Source organism: Caretta caretta, chromosome 15 (genome assembly GCF_965140235.1).
Source record: "Caretta caretta isolate rCarCar2 chromosome 15, rCarCar1.hap1, whole genome shotgun sequence".
NCBI classification, from domain to species: Eukaryota; Metazoa; Chordata; order Testudines; family Cheloniidae; genus Caretta; species Caretta caretta.
In genome coordinates this window covers 29,695,087-29,722,892 of record NC_134220.1, presented here as the reverse complement: position 1 = coordinate 29,722,892, position 27,806 = coordinate 29,695,087, and the positions used below count along the sequence as shown (strand labels likewise).

At 43.6% G+C, this 27,806-nt stretch overlaps 1 protein-coding gene across 2 annotated transcripts; it reads left to right on the top strand.

Annotated features, from left to right (window-relative positions):
* Nucleotides 1–1,220: 1,220 nt before the first annotated feature.
* On the top strand, nucleotides 1,221–26,893 carry FOXN4 (forkhead box N4). Of its 2 annotated transcripts, XM_048821504.2 has the most exons (10): nucleotides 1,221–1,405; nucleotides 2,283–2,371; nucleotides 13,842–14,005; nucleotides 14,557–14,672; nucleotides 14,771–14,884; nucleotides 16,162–16,289; nucleotides 16,805–16,901; nucleotides 17,814–18,021; nucleotides 23,733–24,113; nucleotides 24,776–26,893. In XM_048821504.2, the coding sequence occupies exons 2-10, from the start codon at nucleotides 2,286–2,288 to the stop codon at nucleotides 25,024–25,026; spliced, it is 1,545 nt and encodes a 514-aa protein (XP_048677461.1). In that variant the 5' UTR covers nucleotides 1,221–1,405; nucleotides 2,283–2,285; the 3' UTR covers nucleotides 25,027–26,893. The 2 variants fall into 2 exon arrangements, with proteins under 2 accessions (XP_048677461.1, XP_048677462.1); XM_048821505.2 differs by lacking the exons at nucleotides 1,221–1,405; nucleotides 2,283–2,371 and adding an exon at nucleotides 3,197–3,284.
* The last annotated feature ends 913 nt before the right edge of the window (nucleotides 26,894–27,806 follow it).

Genomic DNA, 27,806 nt, shown 5'->3' with positions numbered 1-27,806 from the left:
GCCGGCCCGGGGAAGGGAGGCGGCACCAACCGCTCCCTCCACGCCGCTCCCTCCGCCGCGGCGCTGCAGGGACCGGGCCGATCCGGGCAGCTGCGGCTCGGCGTCCCCCTGCCCGGGAGGAGCTGGAGGGTCCGGCCGCGGCGCCCCCCGGAGGAGCTGCAGCGGGGGGGGAGTCTCTGCGGGACGGGAGCCTGCAGCTGGGGGGCAGGGGGAGGGGGCGAAATCTCAGTGCAATTGTCCCCCGTCCCATAGCGGTAGCCGGGGGGGCGGGGGAGGAAGGGGGCTGGTGCAAACGCCTGCACTACAGCAGCTGTCCCTCAGCTCGGGGTGTGTGTGTGTGTGTGTGTGTGCAAACTCCTTCCCAAGTGCAGTTGTCCCCCAGCTCAGGGCGTGTGTGTGCAAACTCCTTCCCTAGTGCAACTGTCCCCCAGCTCAGGGGGTGTGTGTGTGCAAACTCCTGCACTAGTGCAACTGTCCCCCAGCTCGGTGTGCGTGCAAACTCCTGCCCTCGTGCAATTGTCCCCCAGCTCAGGGGGTGTGTGTGTGCAAACTCCTGCACTAGTGCAACTGTCCCCCAGCTCGGTGTGCGTGCAAACTCCTGCCCTCGTGCAATTGTCCCCCCAGCTCAGGAGCCACAGCGGGCGCCGGGTCCTGGGGCTGGGTGGTGAAAGCTCTTGCTCTCGTGCAGTTTGCTGACCCCGATCCCTCGCAAGGCGGCGGCGCGGCTGGCGGAGCAGTATCCAGCGGCCGCTGTTACCCCTTGATCGTCTCCCCTTCGCACCTTCCTCCCCCCCCCCCCGTCAGAAATACGAGGCTGCCACCAAAGGGGAGCTGAAGCGGCGCGCGCGCTGTTGGATTTGCACCACCCCACTCAAAAGCAGGAGACCCTTTGTTTAAAAAAAAAAAAAAAAAACAATTTAATGTGGTCCGCGCCTAAGCCCGGGACGCCTTCTTAGCCCCCCCCCCGCCTTCTTTTTTTTTTTTTTTTTAAAGCGAGGGATGCCCATGTGGATGCCCTATTACACATTCTGCAACCGGTTTTTTAAAGGTTAATTTTCTCCCTTCCCTCCCAACTCAGCCCTCGAGGGACGTTTAAAGGCTACAAAAGATCGGGGAGCGGAACCGCTGGCCCCGAACCGCTCCCGCAGGGGCGGGCAAGCCGCGGGGGGGGGGGGGGGGGTTGGGGGGGGGGGGGCTGGGAAATGCAGCGGTCCCCTTGACCCTGCCCTGCGGCTGACCCTGCCAAGACACTCGCGCGCCCCAGTGCGCATGCTCCAGGCTGGACAGCTCCTGAGAGGGAAATTTAAAAACGGTTTGGAGCCCGAAACTGCAGCCAAATTACAAAAGAGAGAGATCCCCGTAGGCCAGAGAAGTGCCGCCGCCGCCGCCGCCGATCTCGCTCCAGGTACCATCCCGCAAGGCTTGCTTTGCTCACCCTTGTGTAACTAGCGCATTGCATTTTCCTGTCAGCACAGAGGATGTAATCTACGAGTTCCTCTTGAGAAATATGGGCAGAGACAGAATGTTTAGCTCCTGTTCCCTGCAGGGAGGTTGCAAGCTTTTTCTGAAAACTTGGGTCAGCCTTGTGGGCACATGTAGTTTTTATTTTTTATTTTTCCTCACTCCGCCTCAGCTGTACTTTGAGAACAGCAGTGTTGCAAACAGTTAGGCTTGGGGGCAAGTTGTGTGACTGAACCTTTCCTTCCCTTGCTGCTAAGATGAGCTCATTCATTGCCACAGCTGCTTGTATTATGGAGTGTTTTTAAAGGACTCTGCAGTCACCCAGATTTTTTGTAAAACTTGGGTCTTCACATCAGTTCTTTGGCAGATTTTTTTCTGGTAATAACTTAGATGTCCTTAAAATATTAGCCGTGGTCATTTTTAAATGTCGTTTAGTTTTCCTACATTTTAAATTGTCAGGTCATATGATTTTGTTTAGTATATAAAAACTGACACACAACTGTTTTCCTAATTTGGTTGGTATTTAGTGGACACAACCCTGATGCTGTAATGGATTCATTTGACCCTTCCATTTATTACGTCGTTATATATTCTGCATTATGTTCTCCTTTGCCTTTGTAAAATATTTAGACATTTCATAGCCTAAGTAAAACATTGCTCTTAAAAATGATAGGAAACATGACAACAACAACAATTATATCTTACATTCCAGGTTTTTTAATTTGGAATTTTTAAAATTTTCCTCCATACTGCTGAAATGCTGGATAGCTACTTCATACCTATATGATTTTTATTTTTTTTTTTTTTGGTCTTCCCCAAAGGAGATGATAGAAAGTGACATTACATCCATGATGTCAGGAATCATTAGAAATTCAGGGCAAAATCATCACCCCTCGCCGCAGGAATACAGGTGAGGAATTTATCCGTTTGTAAAGAGGTGTTGCATCCTCATGGCCCATTAGATGACTTTAACAGTTGTGTATGTTTCTAAATAAAATCAAATATTCCAGAAATCCTCTTTAATGAAGAAGCTAATTACATTTAGCTCTTGTCCTTAAAAGGATTTTTCTCTTTGGTGACTGCTTGTAGCATACTATGTGCTCAGAAACATCCTGGCTTAAAATGTTTTGATAGTAAATCATAGTCAGTGCAAATATGTTCAAAGCCTGGTGTGAACTTCTGGCATAGTCTGTGCTCTACGTGATTTGCCAGACTATGATACTCTTGTAAAATAGTAATGATTTAAAAGCCCCCTGTCATGTAGCATTTTGAATTGATAGGAAAAACAGGAGTCATGTTCAACTAGCAATTGGGAAGGTCCTAATTAAAATAAATATTTACTTTAGTTCCCAAATGCATTCATATGCCAAACTACTTATAATATGAACAGGAACAAACTTGGGTTTGCTGACAACCTTTAGCAAGTAGGCATTTATTTACTTATACCAACACTTACCCATTTACATTTTAAAAAAAAATCTTTTTTTCTGAGAAGTCATGGGACAGTTACGCATGAATTACAGTGCTTTGGGTTAATTCAGCTACATCTTATCACATGAGGTGATGTTTTATGAAACACATTATAGCATGTGAATCAGTGCAGCAAAGTGAAGAGGGCTTTTTTTGGTTTGTTTTTAAATGCTGAGTGGGTGACTCTAACAGCCAGTGGGTGTTTTCAACATTTCCTTGGGTAAAAGTGGGCAGCCGTATGTGTTCTCCTTCTTCTTCTAGCCTCTCTCTATTCAAAATGCAAACATTGCCAGGCAGCTTCTTTCAGCGCAACAAGTGATTTGTTATACTGGGTGAAGCCACTATGGAGAAAGGTTTGTGAAACCCTGTTTTGCTGTTTATTAAAGCACTGTTTGCTCTAGGCATTTTGTTGGTTTTGTAAATATTGGTAAAGAAATGTCTGTTGTTTAGGAAGGGTGTGGGTGACCTGTGGATGCTCAACTGTAAATCAGTATTAACTCTCTGAAGCATAAAGCACTGAAGCAAAAACCATTCATATAGAGGAGATTCTTTAATTCATAGTAGCAAAAAAAAACAAAAAACCCAAAAACCCCCAAGCATTTTGCAGGATATAACTTATTTTACTTTTAGGACACACAGCCAGAGTATCTTAGTTTACTTGTTTCAGAGTAGCAGCCATGTTAGTCTGTATCCGCAAAAAGAACAGGAGTACTTGTGGCACCTTAGAGACTAACAAATTTATCTGAGCATAAGCTTTTGTGAGCTACAACTCACTTCATCGGAGCATGCCACAAGTACTCCTTTTCTTTTCGTTTACGTGGAGATCAAGCAGGTTTTAAAACTGCTTTTAGTTATGTATCCTATAGTCTTAAAGCTAATAGCTCCTACATCACTAAAGTTGTTTTTAACTAGTTTGAGATTTTTTTAAAAAGTCTTTTCTGAGTTATGTGACCTCATTTACAAGTAGTAACTTCTGATAAAAATGCATCGGATCTGAACTACACTGCAAATGTGGAACAGTATTTGTCCTACTTCATGAGAAAACACTTTGGATTATGTAAAAGAAAATCTTTTAGACGGAATGATTTTAAGAAAAGAATAGACCTGTCAAATTCTATCAGCTCTGTTTACTCTCCTGCTGTCACCACAGTCCAAGACTGGAACCCACAGTCCTGAGTTCTCCATGGGGGAGCAGAAGGGCTCCGCAGAGTAGGAAATGGCCTCCAATTAGTGAATGGGAGGCTGGGACTGTGCTGAGAAGACCCTTCTGTCTCACTTAGAATCTTTCAATTGGACAGTTACACTTAGAGGAGACCAGGCTTTCCAGGAAGGGTAAAGAAGGGAACAGACAGAGGGAGAGAGACAGGAATGAAAGGCAGCAACTACAAATAATTTGTACATGTGGTTTATAGAGAAAGTGTGCCCATGCGGTTTAAAGGTCAGATTTGAAACATTACAAGGTCTCCCTTGTTTTAAAAAAATCACTTTGGCAGATCTTGAGAGCTTCCAGACCAAGAGCATATTTAAATGAGAGAGAGTGGATGGAGTGGGGATATGGACTGTATTACTCAGTAAAGTCCAGACACAGACAGACTTGTATGATGGTTTCAGATACATATTTTTGCACAGATTCAACAGTGCAACATAAAACACCATCCTTGCTAAGTGCCATCGTCTACACCCTCAACTCCTCCCTCCTATGGGATGTAGGTACCTGCCTACTTTGCATAAAAGGATGCATTTCCAACTCCTCCATAGAAAACATTCTCTCTCACCCTTCGAGGTTACCACCTTAAGGGTAGCAGGGACACACACTTCTATTGACTGCAGCCAATACTTTAGGGAATGATAAAGCTGTAGAAGAGCTTGCTGGGATTGGCATACCCTGAACATGTTGCTCTTACTAATTCATTTTTAAGATTAAACTGATTTTAGTGTAAATATTTTATTTTTCAAAACTGAAACAACAGGTGACAAGTTTATAATGCAATAGAGTATCTGTGGGTGTTCCAGTAGTGAGCTAAGCAAATTATAGGTTCTGAGTCAAAGCCTATTAAAGCAATGGAAAGACTCCCCTTGATGTCAGCGGGCTGTGGAGCAGGCCCTTGAGGAGCAAAGTTATTCAGCTTACAAATGCTGTGGTCTCTACGAATATTCTTGTTGGTAGAATTTTACAAGTAAAACAGAATGGCAACTTTGGAACCATTAAGGGCCATTGGGCCAAATATTCATGCACTAAAGCAACTTTACACAACAGAGATTTTAAAAGTTCCTAAATATGTACTGATCCCAAACACAGGAGTGGCTATTTATTTGCTAAACAGTGCTCTAGTTCCAAATCAGCATGTGGGTGAAACTGTGCATTTTTCCCAAAAATCAATTGATTGTCGATTCAGTAGACCCACTTGGGGGGAGGTATGGGGAAATATGGTTATCAAATAACATAAGGGACACGTCTCAAAATACATACTAAACTATTCTAACTTTTATAACAGTTTAAATCTAGACTGACTTGACCACAGAACTAACTGGCCCCAGAGCACGCCAGAGTCTTATATAATGGGTCTGATTCTGCACTGCAGTCTGTTTGTGTTTAGAGTATCAGGCAAAACTCCCAGTGTTGTCTCTGGAAGTTTCCTCAGAAATGACTGTGGCACTGGTCCAACTACTGTAATCCAGGTTTTAACACCTCCTAATGAAGGTCTGAATTGATTTTAACTGGCATTTCAAAAAGCCATACACATTTTCACAGAGCAAGTACATATTTGTTAAGGGTGGGACATTAACAAAAGTCAAAACATTCACTGTTAAGAAATATTCAACATTTTTGCTCACGTTTGACTCTCTTTGTTTTTAGAATATAGCAGCAGCATACTGGTTTTGGCCAATCGCTAACCTGCTTCTGGGCTACATATGTTACAGGGTGAGAACATTGACATGCCTAAAATGCTATGTTTGGACCACATGCCTCTAGAATAAGAAGGGAATGCAAGAGTAATTCATCTGGCCTAATCAGCATTTATGCAAATACAAGTTTAACAGAGTCAAAGAAACATACTTGTGTACTGGTATAGCAAGGAATACTTTTAAAAGCGTCACTAACTAAAATGAAATGTCACTTAAGGAATCACATTACAAATAGTAAATAGAGCTGGTTAGGTAAATTAACTATTGTCTGGAGCTTATCACTTTGTGTAAAGGTTGTTGGACTTTCAATGTAGTGTAGTATAACAGCATCCTCATTTTCCCCTATTTCTGATTTATTTGAGCAGCCTTGTACAATATTTTTGAAGGACTTGCAATGTGAGTATAAAGTCACTATTCATATTAGGTTAGAAATAACGGTTTAAATAGGTAGCTCTTAGCCAAAAGATGTTTAAATAGTCACAAAGCACTGACTGTATGAGTAGAAAATATCTACTTTACTTGCATCATATACTGGGTGAAGCGCACCCTCAAATAAATAAATAAACCTTTAGTGTTACAGGAATATAAATACACAAAATTATCACAGGAGCATTAACTCATTAGATATCCTGGCTAAATTCTAACGGATGTAATTACATTCTTCCAACATAAACTCCCCCCACAGATTCATCTGGTTAAGATATACCTCAGTTCCTGTCCTAAATGGTTATGTAGTATGACTTGTTCCAATAGGCCCTGATTCAGCAAGAGATTTAGGCATGTTTGTAGTCCTATTGAAACCAATGAGATGGAGAGTTATGCACATGCTTAAATAACCTGCTGAGTTAGACCCATAAACAGCTGTTATGTTCCACTCCAGAAATCGCTGCACTTCAGTGGTGGAAAAAGGGCCTTGTCTACCGCTTGTATATCAGTTTGTTTGTAAAATGTTTTGTGACAGGATGTGCTTGTAAGATACGACTACTGTATGTCTGGAAGTCAGGCTACAACATGAGCAAACCAAGTTTGGAATTTGGATCTGTGAGGAGCAATCTATGATTTAAATATTTTCTATATTCATCATTGGGGACAATCACGATCAGGGAGTTTGGATTAAAATAGAACTTGCTGCAGCTAAAAGGTTACAAATACATAATTAATACAACAGTAATTGTTCCTGAAGAGAATTGCAGCGTCCATTCCCTTGACACCGTGACGTGGCTGAGGGATTTTATCACCTTAGTTGCTTTAAGAGAGAAAGTTCCTAAAAACGAGTCAAACTCAGGGTGCTGAGAATTGGTTTAAATGGATTAGCTCAACTGTTGCCCATGCAGTTCCTGAAATTTAATAATCAATGTAAAATAAAAAATGATGGCCCTTGCTTCTCAAATTATTTTGCATTTACAATATTCTTACTTCTAGCTCTGCCAGTCTATGGGCCCCATCCTGCCAAGTTCCAAGACCCCTCCCTCAGTGTTCAATGAAATCAGTATAGAGGACCCTGAACCCCTCACCGGAGGGGCTTGGCACCTAGTTCAAGACCTGGGGCAGAAAATGAATTTGGTTTAGTGTTCAGTTACCACAAGAAGTTTCAAATACTTGTGGTACAGAACACTTCTCCTTTTATCTATAAAGCTCTCCCACATCCCCAGTGAGCTAGAATGCTTGGATCTCTGAAGCAGTGGGTAATACTCCTAACTTAGGCCTGGTCTACGCTAAAACATTAGGTCGACCCAGCTATATCTCTCAGGGGTGTGAAAAATCCACAGCCCGGAGCGGCATAGTTAAGCCGACCTCACCTCCGGTGGGGAGACCACGAGTCAATGGAAGAGTTCTTCTGTCAACCAAACTACTGCCTTATGGGGAGGTAGATTACCTAGGCAGACAGGAAAACCCCTCCCATCAGCGTAGATAGTATCTAAGGTGCAGCGTTTCAAGGGTACACAAACCCATGGTCATTTACACCTGTGCAGAGTGAATGTAGCATTCTACACTCAGTTGGCACTGGAGTAGATACAAGATGCAAGGCAAAGGGAAATCAATTCATTGTTGGTAATCAGGAGATCAAACTAGGGACATCTAATGAAAGTGAGCAAAATAGCTCTAGCTCACAGCCAGCTGCTTTTACCAGTTTACACAGCACCATGTACGTAGGGCCAGACTTTGTCTCCCTTCTTTACGCCAAGTAGAAGCCAGGTTTGCTTCCATGGAACAACTTGCAGAGTCAGGTGCTATGCAACATGAGTCAGTTTGGCAGAGTTGTGTCCACAGCAGGGAAAGACTGTTGTGTAGAGCACAGCAGGGAGTCAGCAGCTACAGATTCACTTCCCAGCTCTGCGATTGACTTCCTGTGAGACTTGGGCAATCATGCAGTTCCCCCCACCCCCACCCTCCTCTCTGATATTGATCTGCTGCCACGGGGCGCTGTGAAACTTAACTGAAATGTAGAAACCATTCTGATAGCCGTTAAGGTACCATCTACCAGAGGCTAAGCATCTTTGCTCGAGAGGTCTTTGAAGAGTTTTGTCCTTTTATCTTGACTACTATAAGAAAAAGGAAAAGTGAAACAGCAACACTGCACACAGTGATCAGGTTTTTGGTTTTTTTCCAAAGCCCTGTTTTTTTTAATGCCGGGCAGGGGTAGTCAATTATTTTTTGTCAAGGTCCAAATTTCTTGGTTAAGGTCCAGACTGCAGAGAAAATAATAAAACAACAACAAGTAGTAAATAAAAAGATTTCAGGGTCCGTTCAAAAGCATCTGGCAGTCGTATTTGGCCCACGGTCTGCCTATAGATTACCCCTGACGCCGGGGTTTCTAAACTGTGGTTGACGGAGCACTTGGTGGTGGTCCAGGGAGAGCTGTCTGGTCTCTAGGGCTACCTGAGGTTATTTCCAGGGGACCCAGAAATGAGAAAAGGTGCTGGGAACAAGAAGCAGCAAGCCCGCCTCATTGCCTGTATGTAGGGGACACTGAGTCCCTGTAAGAGACAGAGGGGAAGCTGGATTTGTTGGCAGAGACCCAAGCCAGCCATTAGCAGGAGAGGAACTTCCAAAGGAACTGTGGAGACAGAGAGAGGTGCTTGTGCTACATGGGAGATGGGAATCAAGTGGCAAGGAAGCATTTGCAGGGGCAAAGGAGGAAAAGGGGAAAGAAGAACAGAACCAATAAAGTGAGGGGCAAAAATAGACAGTGTGACTAATTCACTCCATTTTTAAATGACAGAACATTTCCTGCATTGGAGACAGCTAAAAATATGTAAGCAATTGGTGCAACTGCCTAAGGGATGTTTGCAATCACAGACGAGAAGGGAAGTTCTCTTTGTCACCACAGTGTGAGTGGAGGTTTCCATGAGAGCCTCTATGATACTGCCACCTACACTGACAAAATGTTTGAGAATGGCTGCCTAAGAATTTACCACTTTCCTAGACCATCCCTAACCTTCAAATCTGAGCTTAATATCCTCAGCCTGAGCAGTTTGCTTACAAGCCAGGCTGCCTTTATACAGCGTTAGGGCAGTACAGACAAAAAAGAACACCCGTAAAGTCTCCAGGAGAGAGCACAGCGTGCTCCCTCGGCAACAGCCGCCATCTTGAACAGAAACTGCTTTCCAAAAATGGAGGGCTTCTCAGCAAGCAAGCAGACAGACTCCTTAGACATTTTCAGTAAGTATGTGTTAGATAGACTCCATCGGTATTTAAATTAATCTGAGCCACACATACCTGGGGCTGTACAAACACACAGGAAGACATGGGCCCTGCCTCCAAGCGTTTACCATTAATTTAAGACAAAAAAGAGAAGAAGGATACAATGGAGATCTACAAAACAGATAGTTTTGTATGCGAGTTATATCTATGTAGTTGTACATTGGGGGGTGGGGAGGGGATTACACAGGTGGAAGAAGGTTGAACTCCATGAGTAGATAAATTGCCAGCTAGCTACTACTATGCATGGTTTAACTAAAGCAGATGGTTTGATTTGCATTTTTTCCCCTAAGAGTCAAAGACACACCCAGAACCCATCTACCGTTAGAAGAGTTGAATTTATATTGCCTAGTATATTTGTACATTTACAAAACCCAGCTATGGGACAGCTCTCCCTGTGTAAATCTTTGTAAAAGATCTGAGCTCTCATTGCCTGGATCGGGTTACTGTGAAATGGGAAGTATAGAAGTGACTTGAAGTCACCACTGCTGAAATTTATGTTTGTTTTGAAGACAACTCAAAGAATAATCCCTTTATGCCACATGCATTTTTGGTAACCTGCTTAGATTCTACAATTTTACTACAAACTATTAACATTTGTTAGAGTACTTGTCAGTCTATTTTAAAAAAATAGTTGTAAGAGAATACATCAAAGCTGTTTAATTGAACAAAACAAAGGTCTGTTTTGTTTTGATGGGAAGTACAAAGTCAAATGCAGACTAGAAGCCTATGCTAGGATGGAGGGGGCTAAAATTTGTTTTACAAATGGATCGGGGCACTCTATTTCACTGTACCCTTGTATCTGGTTTAAAATGGGGCATAGTGACTGATATATTATCTTTAAAATATGGCCTCTATGCCCCTCCCTGTCTCTGTTAGAAGAGGTCCATGCTTATGTCCAGTACACTGTCTGCACGCTGTTCTGCGATGTTGTGGAATAAGGATGCTGTGTAAAAGGAAAGATGTGCTTCAGGTTATACTAGGAAGTAGGAGAATCTTGAGCTTCCTACTGTTCAGACAGCACCCTATTCAGGCTGTTTGCAGTTAAGGTTTCTGACAACATCTAACCACACAAAGTGGATTACTAATCATTTAGGCTTCTAGAAAGAGCTGGATGGATCCACTTAACATTAAGATAAAGCAAAGGAATTCATCAGTTTTCCAAATAGATAAACGTAGAAAGGTTATTGTGCAAATATGGCTTCTGTGGTCCTCCTATTTGGAGCTGTTTAGCCTATGCTGTGGAGTGGAGAGAGGGCATGTGGCAGATTCATTTCCTGACAGGAGGCGTGTGCAGTGGGTTTTGACCCTCACCGCCCATCTGACCCCATTATTTGTTGAAGGAGCTGACTTGTTTGGAAGGACTGGCAGGGACCAGGGTGCCAGATGGCATGTGTGTGTCTGTGTGTGTGTTGTGTGTTGGCTGTCATTCAGCCAGATTAATGTGAAGTTTGTAAAAAGGAGGAGGGAAAAAAACAATTAAGCAAGAATGCCAAAAACAATGGAGGCCACGTGCCACTGGGCAACAGTCGTTTGCAACACAATGGGTTATCGGCTTACAATGAACGGGTCCAACTGTTGCAAACGACATGAGCCTGCCCAGTTTTCAAATCATTTAATGCTCTTGTTTACTTACAACCCAGCCAATCGCTAAGTAGGGAGAGTGGTCACCTGATGTTCTTTTTATGCATTTAAGTCCCAGGCCTCACAAAATAACTGAACAGTGGTAACCATGGCAATGCTAATTATTGCACTATAACTACAGTAGGAGAAAGAAACCAGGGTAGCCTCGGAGGAGGATTTGAAGACGTTTTTGGCCAGGATTTGAGCTTTGGCTTCTGCTTGTTTTGTATTTTAAAATCTTTGTGCAAACAAATAAAGTTCTGCCTTAGAGATCTACTGGGTAGTGGAGTTTGGGGAACTTTTGAACTACTGAAAATCTTGACTAGAAAAAGCTAAAATCTCAATAGCCTTTTGGGCTGCAACACACTGCTGTTTTTGCATTTTATGTTAAGCTGATTTAGACTCATGTAAAACGTACAAGATGCTTCAGCAGAAATATGATGTATTGACTGCCTGTGTCTCACCATTTGACAATGGACACACATTAGTGCCGTGCACCTGGCTTTTTAAAAGGTCACTAGTTGACTGGAGAACATTTTCAGTTAGGGTGTTTTAAAAAGAGAATCTACAGTCTCAGGCTAACCTGTGTCCTTCCAAAATAGAAACGTTTTCAACGGCTGATCTGTGCAGTCCGTACTCAGGGCTATGTAGAGATATCCCCCTTCCTTACGTGAAGTGGTGCCCGACTTTCTCAGCACAATTCAACATGAGTAACTCTCTCTCCCTCTGGACACCCACTTGTAATCGTTGTAACTCACTGACTTCAGTGGCAGCTTTGAATTGAGTAAGAACGTTTGCAGTTTGGCCCTCCATGTAAATGTGTTTGTTTTTGCTTTTTATGCAGTGATTTCTTTATCAGAAGTAATACAAAGTTGATCATCTCTTTCTAAGAGCACAGCCTGTGCAAGCAGGGCAAAATGTGCCGATTTCTAAATGGAACTTTTCACCAAGAGAAGTCTGGCCCGGTTTTCCATTGACTTTATCAATTAAGATAGTCTGCATTTATGGTCATAAACTCTTACAATCTGAAGATTTAGCACATCGGAGGTGGTTTTAAAAAATTAAGTTGGGTATAATTCCATTCGATCTCACCAAGGACCGAATGGAGGAGATCTGCAGTTCATCCCACAATCTACAGATTTTGCTTTATAGTGAAGATTGCAATATGCTGGTTTCTGAAGCCCTCCTAGGTTCTATTTAAGGAAGGGCTAGATCTGAATTTTTGTTATAACCTGAATCCAGTTTCCCTTCCTGGTTCTCATACACTAGCACAGTGCTGCACTGTTTGGTTTTGAGATGCTGCAGAGGAATGTGGATTTGGAATTAAAATAAAGATCATGGAAACAGTTCCATAAAAAAAAACTTGTTTTTACAAAATCTTATTCTCAGCTGAAGTTGCCCTAGCAGTGTCCATCTGGAAATGGACAGAGACCCTTTAAAGATCTTGTGTTAACAGATTTTTTTTTTAAGTTTCTCAGAGTGGTTAAAAGAACAGGAGGACTTGTGGCATCTTAGAGACTAACCAATTTATTTGAGCATGAGCTTTCGTGAGCTACAGCTCACTTCATCGGATGCATACCGTGGAAACTGCAGCAGACTTTATATACACACAGAGATCAAGTCTGCTGCAGTTTCCACGGTATGCATCCGATGAAGTGAGCTGTAGCTCACGAAAGCTTATGCTCAAATAAATTGGTTAGTCTCCAAGGTGCCACAAGTACTCCTTTTCTTTTTGCGAATACAGACTAACACGGCTGTTACTCTGAAACCTGTCAGAGTGGTTAGAATATTAATAATCTACTGCTTCAAAGGCCACCCCCACACCGTTTTAAAGTAATTTTTGAGATAAGTACAAAACAGTCACTCCTGTTCAGTACTTAGGTTCCAATTCTAAAAAGCCTTAAGCAAGCACTGGGCACAGGAATAGTCCCACTGCAGTCAATTTTCCATTACCAGTGTTCTGTGTGGGTTATTTTAAATTCAAGTATTTTTCTTTTAGCATGCCAAACTGGACCTTTGCCTGAGGCAACAAGTGCTCCTAGTGCACACCTGTTTGGTGCGATAACTGAATGTTTACAGCACGGGCTGCACGTTGAGAGCCACTTCAACCTCTGAAAAGCCGCATTTCAGATGGAAACGCCAGCAGCACTTGGAGTACAGCACCGCTGTGCTAATGCCCTTCTCTCTCTCTCTCTCTCTCTCATACTTCTCATAATGTTCAGCTGACCACGATGCAGGGAGATCTCGACAGAACAGTCTCCTAAATTGGTCCTGGTTCAAAACAGAAACACTTCAATGCCTGCTAAATAAAATGTTACCTCTCTTACAAAGGAACACATGGAGGCATTATGAATGGGAGATGTGCCTGAACAAAAAATTCACATCTTGAGCTTTGGATCCACATCCCAACTTTCATGCATCCGATGAAGTGAGCTGTAGCTCAGGAAAGCTTATGCTCAAATAAATTTGTTAGTCTCTAAGGTGCCACAAGTCCTCCTTTTCTTTTTGCAAATACAGACTAACATGGCTGCTACTCTGAAACATCCCAACTTTGTAACTCGGACCCATGTCTACTGTTAACTTACATTAGGCTGGGCCGCCCAGACATCCGTCTTACCCACAGACAATCTAGCAGAATCTTTGTGCTCTTTGGTAACCTCCCGCCTTGTTCCCTGCAGACTCTTGGCTTCCACCCCATCTCAGTTGAGTGAAGATGACCTTCCAAGCGATTTGCAGTCCTTGTCGTGGTTGACCTCTGTTGATGTTCCTCGCTTACAACAGATGGCTAGTGGAAGAATGGACTTCAGCATCAGCTCTCAAGAGTCGATGCTGCAGCAGACAGGTAACTTGCCCTGCTGTTAACTGACAAATAATAATAATAAAGAGAGACAAAACTCCCTGTAACAAGTTTTCTTGTTTGTAACTTTTCACAGTAAGTACATTAGATCTAGCTCTCTACATCCTGTTGCCTTTTGTTACAAGAGATACACCCTATATTTTTTGATTTATTTTTTTTTTAAAGGGGCACTGCGTACTAGGGGTTAGAACAAAGATCAAAGAGTCTGGACTTGACTTTTATGCCCAGCTCAGCCTCCTTGTGTGATCTTGGTGCAAGGACTTCATTCTCAGAACTTTCTCAGTACCTCTGGAAATAGTCATTTATCTCTGTGCCTTTGTTTCAACATCACTAAAATGAGAATAACTTACCAACCCTGCAGCTGTGCGCTTCATACAGCCTCTCAGTTAATGGTCACCAAACTTCTCCTTAGTCTTAACATTACTTCAGCAAACACACTTATTTGTGTTCACTTTATGGAGCAATTTATGCCATTAGACTGTACAACCTTTTGGGGCAAGGATTTTAATTTAGCCTTTGTTCTTTTTCATGAATAGGTCCCGTGCCAGGTAATATGCATTCAGCAGGTGCTCCAGGAGCACTGATTCAGGTGCAGGCCAGTCTGCCACAGGGAATTCTGGGACTGAATACTGTTACACCGCATGGAGCAAACGTAAGAGCTGACCTGAGCGGGTTAATTGTCATTGCAATGTTTGCCAAGGAAAGATGTTTGACTATAGGACCAACACTTCTGTCTTTTCATCCCAATAGATGAGCCAGTACACAGTCGGAGGGCAACCATCTCCTAGTTTACAGTCACAGCACTTGCTTTTCCCTGCTCCTCCTTCACAGCAAGTGTTTGCCATAGCACAGAATGTGCAACAGGTACTATTATTTGCCATGCAGCCTGCGTCTCAGAGTAGCTGTACAGATCGGATTTGCAGGCTCTTACACAGACCTACAGATATTCTACACCAAAGTGAACAGCCGAGCTAAAATCACCTTGAATCCCCCTAACCTAATCTCTGTGCATGTGCCTTTGAGAGACAGGTTCTAAAATGCCAATTCTAGGAACCCTTCAGGAGGAAAAACACCACTGCCTTCCCTACCACTGGTGATGTGCCATAGAAACTCGGGATTGGGAGTGTTCCCTTTCAAGAACCAGTAATCAGCTGCTTATTCCAACTAAGTTGTCACTACACAATCCCCCCAAAATTGGAAGAAAACATTCTATCCGTGTGTCATTTTACCCACCCTCAGCCGGCTTCTTGATGACTCTGCTCACTGAAACAGCAATGCCCAGGGTCTGGAAGAGTACCCCTCCAGTCCATAGCTGCAGCTTTTGGGGAGAATTCCATCACGGCCCTCTCCCCCCGTGACACTCCGAGAGGCCAAGGACGGAGTGGAAACAGAGACAGAGCTGCTCTCGTTCCATCCCTCTCCTCAGCTCAGGTCTGCTTTGCCGCCAGGAACAGACTGCACCACACAGCCCACATAGTTCTTCTACTGTGGATATTTAAAAAAAACAAAATCCCACTTTAGTCAGTCTCCAGAGCTTCAGGGCAGTATTTTACCAATGCCAGATTGCTCAAAAATGTGATGGACCTGAGATGGGTAGGGACAGCCTGGGATGGAGCTGTGACAATGTCACAAATTACAAACAAATTATTTGATAATAGCATTCGGATGAGCAAGAGCCTTGTGTGCTACTGTATAGTGAACCGGAACTGGGTAGCTTTTGGTATGTTCATTTTAATGATGTCCTGTAATTTGGTGTCTGAATCAATTAGAGTCTAAACGGCATAGGAAGTGCCTCCCCTTGCAAAAAGGGAGGGGGGTTGCACGGTGAGGGGAGGGGAGAGGAGTTTCATTATGAGAAAGAATGGAATTTGCTGTAAACTCTCCATGTCCTTTAGTCCACACTTGGCCTCACCAACTGTGGGATTGGTTAGAATCTCCTGTCTCTTCAGAGCACAGGAGCCTGTTCTGGGAAGTCTTTCTGTTGCACCCGTACTGTCTGGAATGTGATCTTTTCCAGGGAGCTTTCGTGTCTCATCAGTACAAAGCCAGAAATAACACATGGTGTGTGTGTGTGTGTGTGGGCGGGCAGAATGGGGAAAGCTGAATCTTCTGACAGTTTTCCCTCTTTCTTCTGAATACAGTGTAACCCAGCTGCAATATACAATGCATCCTATGGACCCCATCCTCAATATTCTCAACCTCGCCTTGCCCCTCACACTGCTCAGGAAGTCCATCCAAAACATTATCCCAAGCCAATCTACTCCTACAGGTGAGTGGAGGACAAGCTGGGATATTGCTCCCAGCCTGCATTTGGCATGGTTATAAATGTATCATACTTGGCACAGCAAAAGCATCCGTTTCCTTTCCTAGCATAAAAGTCATTTACTTTTCCCATGATCTTGACAGAAGCCTTCTCTGGAGAGGCAAATCTGCATCACTCCTCCCACAGCACTGTGCTGTTCTGTCCAGGTTGCTAGCATAGTTAATAATAGTGGAAAGACATTGACAAGTTAATCCCCTTCCAGCAGAACAGAGGTGGTGTAACAGCGCCAAAGAGCTTGGTTCCCAAGATTTCATTATCTTTTTTGGACCCTTAAACACGGAAGCTGGGTAACGTTACTGTAGAGCTGATGAGACCCCAAGTGCAGTGGGAAGTGACTGTTCACACGGGCACGTGTGTCTGGGCAAAGGTGGCTGTCAGGTTGCTAGGTAAAGAGGAGGATATTATGGGCCAGCACAGTCTGAAGAGGGAACTGGCTTTTATCTTCTCTCTCTTTCTTTCAGCTGCTTGATTGCAATGGCATTAAAGAACAGTAAAACGGGCAGCCTCCCAGTGAGCGAGATCTACAGCTTCATGAAGGAGCATTTCCCCTACTTCAAGGTAAGGAATCAATAAGCTTTTATGACTGAAGGGAACAAAACAGGCCTAGCCACTTGCCAGTGCATTCGATCAGTAGCATCTCAAAACACCGTGTACCAAAACCAACCACCCCAGACACCCACGCATCTCCCCTGCCTTTACCCTGACTGCATTTTAATTCTGGAGTCACACTGTGTCTAGGGGAGCAGGCTATTTATGCATAGGCCACTGGGCATAAACAGAGAAAACGGCCTGGGCCACAATATATGGCACCATGACCTCATCCCCCCTAATCCCCTCCTTGGGCTGTCCCCCAAAGCAAGAACACCCCGAGAAAAGGTGGCCTCAAGAAACGCCATCCCTGGTAGCCTTGGAGCCTCGCTCAGAACTTCCTAGGTTTTTACACGAGGCCTATTGCTGTGACATCTAAGGGCTGATATCTCCCCCCTACCCTCAAGCAACTGGTGTCCAGTTCCACAAACTCTGCCTTGGGCAGACCCATACATGTAACAAGTTCCACAGCCAGTTGTCCACCCCTGAAAATACCCTGCTGCCTCCAGCCTCCACAGAGCACGTCTAGCTGGTCAACAGCACAGCATCAGCTGAGAGCACCTGGCAGAAGGGCAAAGTGCCTAGGGAGAGGGGCTGTCTCAGAGATGAATCAGACCCAAACTGCTTTATTTAGGTTGACACCAATGCCTTGAGCTGTGCTTGGAAGCTAGTGCAGCCCAGAGCCTTGTGACGTACTAAAAACGTGAGCAAAAGGAGGCTGAGTGTGATATGCTGAAAGCTGCTTGCATTGCTACGTGGGTGGGCAGGTTGTTATGATCCGCGTGGCCTGTGAGAGTCTCCCATGGAGAATTCACAGTCCATCCACCCGACGGCTCTCCTCACTGCAGCAGCTTATTCGAATAACAACCTTCTGCCCTCCAGACAGCGCCCGATGGTTGGAAGAACTCCGTGCGCCACAACCTCTCCCTGAACAAGTGCTTTGAGAAAGTGGAGAATAAAATGAGCGGCACCTCGCGCAAAGGCTGCCTGTGGGCCCTCAGCCCTGCCAAGATCGACAAGATGGAAGAAGAGATGCAGAAATGGAAGAGGAAGGACTTGGCCGCTATTCACAGGAGCATGGCCAATCCAGGTAGACTGGCATTGGGCTTTGCCCGCTTGCTGTGTAGAAGAGTCACAGTAAACGAGATGGTTTGGCCAGTCGAACATAAATTGTTATACAGAGCAGGGCTTGGGAAAGGAGGGAAAGTGTTTCAGAGGACAGGGTCGCCCTGCGGGGCTCATTGCGTGTAGACATAAGAACATAAGAATGGCCATATGGTGTCAGACCAAAGGTCCATACAGACCAATATCCTGTCTACCAACAGTGGCCAATGCCAGGTGCCCCAGAGGGAGTGAAACTAACAGGTAATGATCAAGTGATCTCTCTCCTGCCATCCATCTCCACCCCCTGACAAACAGAGGCTAGGGACACCATTCCTTAGCCATCCTGGCTAATAGCCATTGATGGATTTAACCTCCAGGAATTTATCTAGTTCTCTTTTAAACCCTGTTATAGTCCTAGCCTTCACAACCTCCTCAGGCAAGGAGTTCCACAGGTTGACTGTGCGCTGAGTGAAGAAGAACTTCCTTTTATTTGTTTTAAACCTGCTGCCCATTAATTTCATTTGGTGGCCCCTAGTTCTTATATTATGGGAACAAGTAAATAACTTTTCCTTATTCACTTTCTCCACACCTCTTTAATCTCTCCTCATATGGGACCCGTTCTAAACTAATAATAATTTTAGTTGCCCTTTTCTGAACCTTTTCTAATGCCAGCATATATTTTTTGAGATGAGGAGACCACATCTGTCCACAGTATTCAAGATGTGGGCGTACCATGGATTTATATAAGGGCAATAAGATATTCTCCATCATATTCTCTATCCCTTTTTTAATGATTCCTAACATCCCGTTTGCTTTTTTGACTGTCGCTGCACACTGCATGGACGTATTCAGTGAACTATCCACGATGACTCCAAGATCTTTCTCCTGATTAGTTGTAGCTGAATTAGCCCCCATCATACTGTATGTTTTGTTTGGGTTATTTTTTCCATTGTGCATTACTTTACATTTATCTACAATTTCATTTGCCATTTTGTTGCCCAATCACTTAGTTTTGTGAGATCTTTTTGAAATTCTTCACAGTCTGCTTTGGTCTTAACTATCTTGAGCAGTTTAGTATCATCTGCAAACCTTGCCACCTCACTGTTTACCCCTTTCTCCAGATCATTTATGAATAAGTTGAATAGGACTAGTCCTAAGACTGACCCTTGGGGAACTCCACTAGTTACCCCTCTCCGTTCTAAAAATTTACCATTTATTCCTACCCTTTGTTCCCTGTCTTTTAACCAGTTCTCAATCCATGAAAGGATCTTCCCTCTTATCCCATGACAACTTAATTTATGTAAGAGCCTTTGGTGAGGGACCTTGTCAAAGGCTTTCTGGAAATCTAAGTACCCTATGTCCACTGGATCCCCCTTGTCCACATGTTTTTTGACCCCCTCAAAGAACTCTAATAGATTAGTAAGACATGATCTCCCTTTACAGAAACCATGTTGACTTTTTCACAATTTATGTTCTTCTGTGTGTCTGACCATTTTATTCTTTACTATATTCTCAACTAATTTGCCTGGTACTGACTTTAGACTTACCGGTCTAATCACCTCTAGAGCCCTTCTTAAATATTGGCATTACATTCGCTATCTTCCAGTCATTGGGTACAGTAGCTGATTTAAAGGACCAGTTACAAACCATAGTTAATAGTTCCGCAATTTCACATTTGAGTTCTTTCAGAACTCTTGGGTGAATGCCATCTGGTCCCGGTGACTTGTTACTGTTAAGTTTCTCAATTAATTCCAAAACCTCCTCTAGTGACACTTCAATCTGTGACAATTCCTCAGATTTGTCACCTACAAAAGACGGCTCTTTTTTAGTTCTTTTACTGTGTTTAAGTTGAGCCTCTATTATTGGTGTCTTTGAAAAGCATCCATGGAGCTTGCAGGGATTTCACTCTAGTCACTGTACCTTTTAATTTCTGTTTAACTAACCTCCTCATTTTTGCATAGTTCCCCTTTCTCAAATTAAATGCCACAGTGTTGGGCTGTTGAAGTGTTCTGCCCACCACAGAAATGTTAAATGTTATTATATTATGGTCACTATTTCCAAGCAGTCCTGTTATAGTTACCTCTTGGACCAGATCCTGTGCTCCACTCAGGACTAGATTGAAATTGCCTCTCCCCTTGTGGGTTCTTGTGCCAGCTGCTCCAAGAAGCAGTCATTTAAAGTATCGAGAAATTTTGTCTCTGCATTTCGTCCTGAGGTGACATGTGTCCAGTCAATATGGGGATAATTGAAATCCCCCACTATTATTGAGTTTTTTATTTTGATAGCCTCTCTAATCTCCCTGAGCATTTCATCATCACTATCACTGTCCTGATCAGGTGGTCAATAATAGATCCCTACTGTTATATTCTTATTAGAGCCTGGAATTACTATCCATAGAGATTCTATGGAACATGTGGATTCATTTAAGATTTTTATTTCATTTGATTCCACATTTTCTTTCACATACAGTGCCGCTCCCCCTCCCCAATCCCCATGACCTGTTCTGGCCTTCCCATAGATTTTGTACCCTGGAATGATTGTGTCCCATTGTTATAGCAATATCCTCCTTTAACACAAGGCACTCTAGTTCACCCATCTTATTATTTAGTCTTCTAGCATTTGTGTACAAGCACTTTAAAAACTTGTCACTGTTTATTTGTCTGCCCTTTTCTGATGTGTCAGATTCTTTATGTGAATGTTTCTCGTCTGATCTGGCCCATACTTTATCCTCTTTCATCCCCTCCTCCTGACTAAAACCTAGCAAATCTCTCTCAATAGACTCTCCTCTAAGAGAAGTCTCTGGCTGATCCATGTGCGCCTCTGCAGCCATCGGCTCCCCCCCCCCCCATCTCTTAGTTTAAAAACTGCTCTGCAACCTTCGTAATGTGAAGTGCCAGCAGCCTGGATCCACTCCGGTTTAGGTGGAGCCCATCCTTCCTGTATAGGCTCCCCCATCCCCAAAGTTTCCCCAGTTCCTAATAAATCTAAACCCCTCCTCTCGACACCATCGTCTCATCCACGCATTGAGACTCTGAAGAGCCTGCCTACCTGGCCCTGCGTGTCGAACTGGCAGCATTTCTGAGAATGCCACCATGGAGGTCCTGGACTTCAGTCTCTTTCCTAGCAGCCTAAATTTGGCCTCCAGGACGTCTCTCCTACCCTTCCCTAGGTCATTGGTACCTACATGTACCACGACCAGCGGCTCCTCCCCAGCACTACACAATAAGTCTATCTAGATGCCACAAGAGACAGCTGCCAAGGAAGTTGGTTTGGCTAGCTGAGTGATTAGGGAAGCACCATGCTCTTCTGGCACACTCCAAGAGTGTTTATTATTGGCCTAAAACCAAACAGGTTTCTCAGGAATCATAGAATCATAGAATATCAGGGTTGGAAGGGACCTCAGGAGGTCATCTAGTCCAACCCCCTGCTCAAAGCAGGACTGATCCCCAATTAAATCATCCGAGCCAGGGCTTTGTCAAGCCTGATCTTAAAAACTTCTAAGGAAGGAGATTCTACCACCTTCCTATGTAACGCATTCCAGTGTTTCACCACCCTCCTAGTGAAAAAGTTTTTCCTAATATCCAACCTAAACCTCCCCCACTGCAACTTGAGACCATTACTCCTTGTTCTGTCATCTGCTACCACTGAGAACAGTCTAGAGCCATCCTCTTTGGAACCCCCTTTCAGGTAGTTGAAAGCAGCTATCAAATCCCCCCTCATTCTTCTCTTCCATAGACTAAACATCCCCAGTTCCCTCAGCCTCTCCTCATAACTCATGTGTTCCAGTCCCCTAATCATTTTTGTTGCCCTCCGCTGGATGAGGCCTCACCAATGTCGAATAGAGGGGAACGATCACGTCCCTCGATCTGCTGGCAATGCCCCTACTTATACATCCCAAAATGCCATTGGCCTTCTTGGCAACAAGGGCACACTGTTGACTCATATCCAGCTTCTTGTCCACTGTAACCCCTAGGTCCTTTTCTGCAGAACTGCTGCCTAGCCATTCGGTCCCTAGTCTGTAGCGGTGCGTTGGATTCTTCCATCCTAAGTGCAGGACTCTGCACTTGTCCTTGTTGAACTTCATCAGATTTCTTTTGGCCCAATCCTCCAATTTGTCTAGGTCCCTCTGTATCCTATCCCTACCCTCCAGCGTATTTACCTCTCCTCCCAGTTTAGTGTCATCTGCAAACTTGCTGAGGGTGCAATCCACACCATCCTCCAGATCATTTATGAAGATATTGAACAAAACCGGCCCCAGGACTGACCCTTGGGGCACTCCACTTGATACCAGCTGACAACTAGACATGCAGCCATTGAATCTAGCACAAAAAGCAGGCCTGGGTTTGCTGGAATAGTGCCTTCCATGTGAAATAGTCAGCGTTGGCATCAGAACTGAGTCGCGGCAGCGCAGAAGAGGCAGATAATTTTTTTTAATGTATTTTTTGATTCAGCACTTCATCCAAAGCTTGCTTGGTGAGGTTCCTAAATTCTCCTGCCTCTGATCTTTCCAGCCCTGACTCACCCTGCCAGGCACTGACTTAGGTTCCCACCTACTGCCTCTCCCTGCCCTTCACTGTCTGATCATCACTCCCCTCACCTCTCCTGTGAGTGTCGTCTAGTGATTAATGCTGGGCAATGAAAGCCAGAACTCCTGGCTTTTATATCCAGCTTTGCCACTAACACTGAGAGATTTTGGGCAAACCAGACTTCAGCTCCCTGGGCCTCAGACTACTCATCTGCAAAACGGGTGCGCCACCTCCCACCTAGCAGAGTGGGAGGGAGGCGGAATTCATGCTGTACAATGCTTTGAGATCATCTGGTGAAAGGTGTTAAATTACCAACACCTATACGAAGCCCTGACTCCAGTTTTCTCAAAGTACCCCAGTCAGTTTTATCTTGAGACAGTAACCACGCGTCTTAATTGGGCATGCTGGCTCTTTCAGACTCAGATCAGATCCAAGATGATTTTATCTTCTGTCCCATTTTTGTCTGGTCGATTTATCTGAAGTCTTTGGACATTCTAGACAACTTCCGCTGCCTCTGCTGGTCAGTCCTTTCGCGCGCCGCATTTTAAACACCACATTTCATGCCTGTTCCGCAGAATTATTGAGATTTTTATTCATTCTCCAAGGATTTCCCCATTTTTATACAAACGGTGTATTTGTTAAGATTGTATTAGCATGGCCGTGGCTGAAACCAAAGCTGACTTTCCCTGGTAAGTCTGGAACGTGTGATCAGAATGACAGAACATTTTATTTTTGACTGAAGAGTTTAAAAACAAAGTATTATTGAAGCTGTCATGTGGCTGTCCTAAAAAAACATACTTAAGATGTAAAGACAAGTTAAGTGAATCCTGAGTCAGATTAAAATTTCCTAATCTCTATCAACAAGGCGCTCACTGTAGGTCTGCCCCAGGTGGTTTGAAGAGCGTTAGCCGGCCTGCCCTGGTAAATATCATGCCAGGGTTTTCTTGGCCTGATCATAAGACATCAAAGACAAGACCTGTGTATGGAAGGGAGGGAAGAGTGGAGGTGGCAAGAGCTACCTGTCCAGCTCCAGAACTGTATTTCTGCAGTGTGTCCCTATTTACTGCCAAAAAGCAAAGCCTGCATCGCAGACCCTCAGCAGCCTCAGGACCTATTAGCCCTGCTCACACGATGGTAGGCAAGTATGCTCAGTTGCTTGTTTTCTATGCAGAGGAATTAGATAAACTAATCACCGACAGACCTGAGACCTGCAGGCGGCCTAGTAAGCAGGCAGAATCCGAAGTGTCCACACTGACCCACATGGCAGCAGCCCAAGGCCGAATTTCCATCTCCAAGCTGCAGCCCCAGCCCATGACGCTCTCTCTGCAGTCCATACCACTGCATCACCAGCTCCAGACCCAGGCTCGCATAGCCCCGGACTCACCGGCACCTGCCCAGACGCCTCCTCTCCATACTCTGCCTGACATGAGTCAGAGTCCCCTTCCTCACCACCCAATGAGCCGCGCACCCGCAGACTTCCTGAATGTGACAGCAGATATGAACACTGAAGTGGATGCTCTTGATCCAAGCATCATGGATTTCGCACTACAAGGTAAAGGAGAAGCTGGAGGGGAGGGGAGAGGAGGGGAGGGGTGTGTGTGTGTGAATTTCCGTACATGCTTCAGTGTAATTTAGCCCAGAGGTACAGTGTCCAGTGAAGATCAGGAGTATATGTGGGGGGTTAGCTTAATGGTTCATAAAAAGGCACCGTGGTCATGGCCAAGTCTGAGAACCTGCCTAGAACAGGATCTCCCAAGTGCTAATCCTAGCTCAGACAAGGACTTCCTCTGTGGCCGTGGTCGAGTTGCAGCCTCTGTGCCTCAGTTTCCTCACCTGCTAAAAGGAGAACTTCTCCCCCTGCCAGGGTGGTTGTGAAGATTAGCTAGGTCGTGTCCATGCAGCACGGCAGGAGAGAAGAGTGCTATATAAATAATATGAGTGTGGGTGAAGAATACGTTTTAAGCAGGTGGGGAGGGACAGGAAAGTTAGCTGTGGACTGCCAGCTAAACCTATATTACTCCTGCTATTCTGAATGCCTTTGTACCACAAATACCAAAACCCTAGTTGCTCACAAGTGTCATCGTATGACTGAGTAGAAATTAAAATCTTTCAGTTAAGAGAGTTAAACAGTTACTCTTAAGACCATTGTACACCTTGACCCCAGCCCACGGCAGGTCAAAACTGTAAAGGGACTGAATTTATCATCTTTTAAAGGAAATATATGGGAAGAAATGAAAGACGACAGCTTCAATCTAGATACCTTAGGTGCCTTCAGCAACTCCCCTCTCCAGCTCTCAGACTGTGACCTGGGCACGGCTGGCCTCACCCCTGTCTCAAGTGGCAGTGATTATTCCTTCTCAGACTTACAGGTCACAGGCCTCTACACTACTTACGCCACACTGGATAATGTAGCCTCATCACAGTACATGAATGGTCAAGGCAACAAGCCCATTGCTCTGCTTTAAGATTCACACATGCGAGGACCTAAGTAACTTGTCACAGGCCTATTCCCTTTGAGGCCTTGGGATATGATCTGAAAGCTAGAAAGCAGCTCCTTCTGCAGACCCCTGCATCATGCAAGGTATTTACCAGACCTCTCAGTGTGATGCCAAAATGTATCAAGCCAGTACTAGCACAGGGTTTGAGAACACATCTCCCTCTTCATCTTCACTGAGATCAAAAAGGATTTTGGCTGTTGTGATACAAGAACGGGAAGCTGACAAAACAGAGCATGGAGTGCATCAGTTAGGAAAAACTTTACTAGAACAATTCACACACTTGTCACATTCTGGTTAAATGTAATCCAATGCTCAGAACTAACGTCGTGTGCAGGACTGGCATGCAGATCCTATTTGACCACAACACACACAGGAACCACTGCAGCAGCTCACTGCTCCCACAGGACCGAGTCAGAGATTCCAAGAACTACCTGATCGTATGTGTTTGTTTCTTTTTTTTCAAAGAGCCAAATAACTGCAGCCATCAAACAAACAGAGATCACATGCCATTTCTGGAAACACTTGCAATGCCAACACCTTTCTGATGTAACTGTCTTTAATGTATTGTTGCGGAGGCGGGGTGGGAAGGAGGGTTCAAGCAGAATTTTTTTAAATCAAACCCACAATTTTCTTATCTAGAGCTTAATAAAAAAGGAGGGTTAGGAGCTGACCACGTGAAGGCGGTTGTAGGGCTGAATTATTAAACTGATCACTGGAGTGGAATTTTAGGAATGACATTTATCTTAGGCTAAAAAAAGAAAAAGAAAGATTAGGTTTGTTACAATAGTTTCTGTGTATTGTGCTTCCATTGAGTCTTGTGCTAGGCAGTATTACTATTTGTAAATTTATTTATATTTATTGTTTGAAGAGAAAAGAAATTATGTAAACTGAGCACTGTTCAATTTTTTTTTTAAATGCAGTAACTCTTTTATTTGCATGAACTAAATTATTCATAATCACAAATGCAACACCTTATTTTAAATCACTTTTGTAGTACTTCAGTTTCATTTTGAAAGCTGAATTTAAACAAGCACTTTTGATACTGTGAAACACCTTTTAAAAAAAAAGTCAGACCAAATATTTTTTACCTGTACAGTACCAATTCATAATTGTCTTTTTTCCTAATTGATCTAAGCAAAATTGATTCTTACCATGCTTTTTTTTGGTAAACTTTTGAAAACTAGTATGTATTTGGTAACATTTTAAAATTGCATTTGAAGAAACAGTTCAAACGACGAGTTATGTAAAGCAAATTGTAAGAATTACACTTAAATGTAGTGTTTAGTTTTGTACCTCTGTGACATTGAAGTAATATTTATTATTATTTTTTATGTTTTGCTTATCACTGTGCCTCGAGAACAATTTTACACTTCCTTATAATTGTACCAACATTGTACCTACTTATATTCAGACAAAACTCTTCCCTACACTAAATTATGACTAAGAATGTTTTGAAGCAGAAAAAGGCCCCATTAGTTTAAATCTGTATACTGAAAAATAAGAATAAAATAAAACAGTCAAACTTTGCTAAATTCTACATACTGATACTCTGGGAAGATGTAGAACGCAGGTTCTTATCCCACTGAAATGTTCAGTGGTACTTTCTTGTTGAAAATCAACATTGTGAAAATGAGATGTGATAATGTCTTATGCATATATATCTTTTCAAATATGCACATACGTAATAACCTCTTCTAAAGTGGCATGATGCTCCATGTCATAATTTATTGTTTAATCAAGTCCCATTTAGAAAACAAAATAATGTGAACATCGATCATTTGATGTGAGTGGTATCATTTAAGATGTTTTAATTTTTTAATAAATATTTCTTAGTGCTAACACCCTGGGTTATTCTAGACGTACTGTGTTAAAATTAGTCTGGTGTACATAAAGTCAAGTTCAAAGGGTATTTTGCAACTAAGTGTTAAAAAGCAACGGCCTGGAAATTGCTATCTGAATATTACATGGTGGAGAATGGTTTTATCTGATTTAACAATGCAGTAAGTTCAGAAAATGTTGATCCTTGATATACTGTCTAAGTTTGCTGCAAATGACTAGAAACTTCTCTTAAACAAAAAGAAAAGGAGTATTTGTGGCACCTTAGAGACTAACCAATTTATTTGAGCATGAGCTTTCGTGAGCCACAGCTCACTTCAGAGCTCATGCTCAAATAAATTGGTTAGTCTCTAAGGTGCCACAAGTACTCCTTTTCTTTTTGCGAATACAGACTAACACGGCTGTTCCTCTGAAACTTCTCTTAAACATGAGACTATACATTATCTAAAGAGCCCACCACTATAGGAAAACAGTTGTGTCCCTCATTTCTACTATTGACACAAATTAAAACAGTTTACTTCTATACAGCACCTTTCATCAAACGTCAAACATAATACTACGCCTTGAAATCCACCATGACATACATCGGAATCACTCCCATTTTACAGCTCGGAAGAGAGTGGCGCAGAGAGCTGAGCGGCTTGTTGTAGGTTATTCAGCAAGCCATTTCTGCAGAGCCAGGAATAGGAGCCAGGAGTCCTGGCTCCTAGTCGCTTGCTCTCTTCAAACAGTAGCATTACAAAACAGGCTAACAGTTGATCCTATTTAGAATTTTCCTGAAATAGAAATAGATGTAAATCTATTGCCTTTTCCTCCCCTCCCCCCACCGCCCCCAGTTCAAACCTCCCTTGAGAAGAACACTTTTAAAAGGCGTATCGTGTACTTTCCTCCACAGCCCACTTGCTGCGGAG

Coding starts and splice junctions, on each gene's coding strand:
- FOXN4 (XM_048821504.2), top strand. CDS start 2,286: ATGATAGAAAGTGACATTACATCCATGATGTCAGGAATCATTAGAAAT. Junction 16,290..16,804: donor AAGCCAATCTACTCCTACAG/GTGAGTGGAGGA, acceptor TCTTTCTTTCAG/CTGCTTGATTGCAATGGCAT. Junction 18,022..23,732: donor CAGGAGCATGGCCAATCCAG/GTAGACTGGCAT, acceptor TTTTCTATGCAG/AGGAATTAGATAAACTAATC.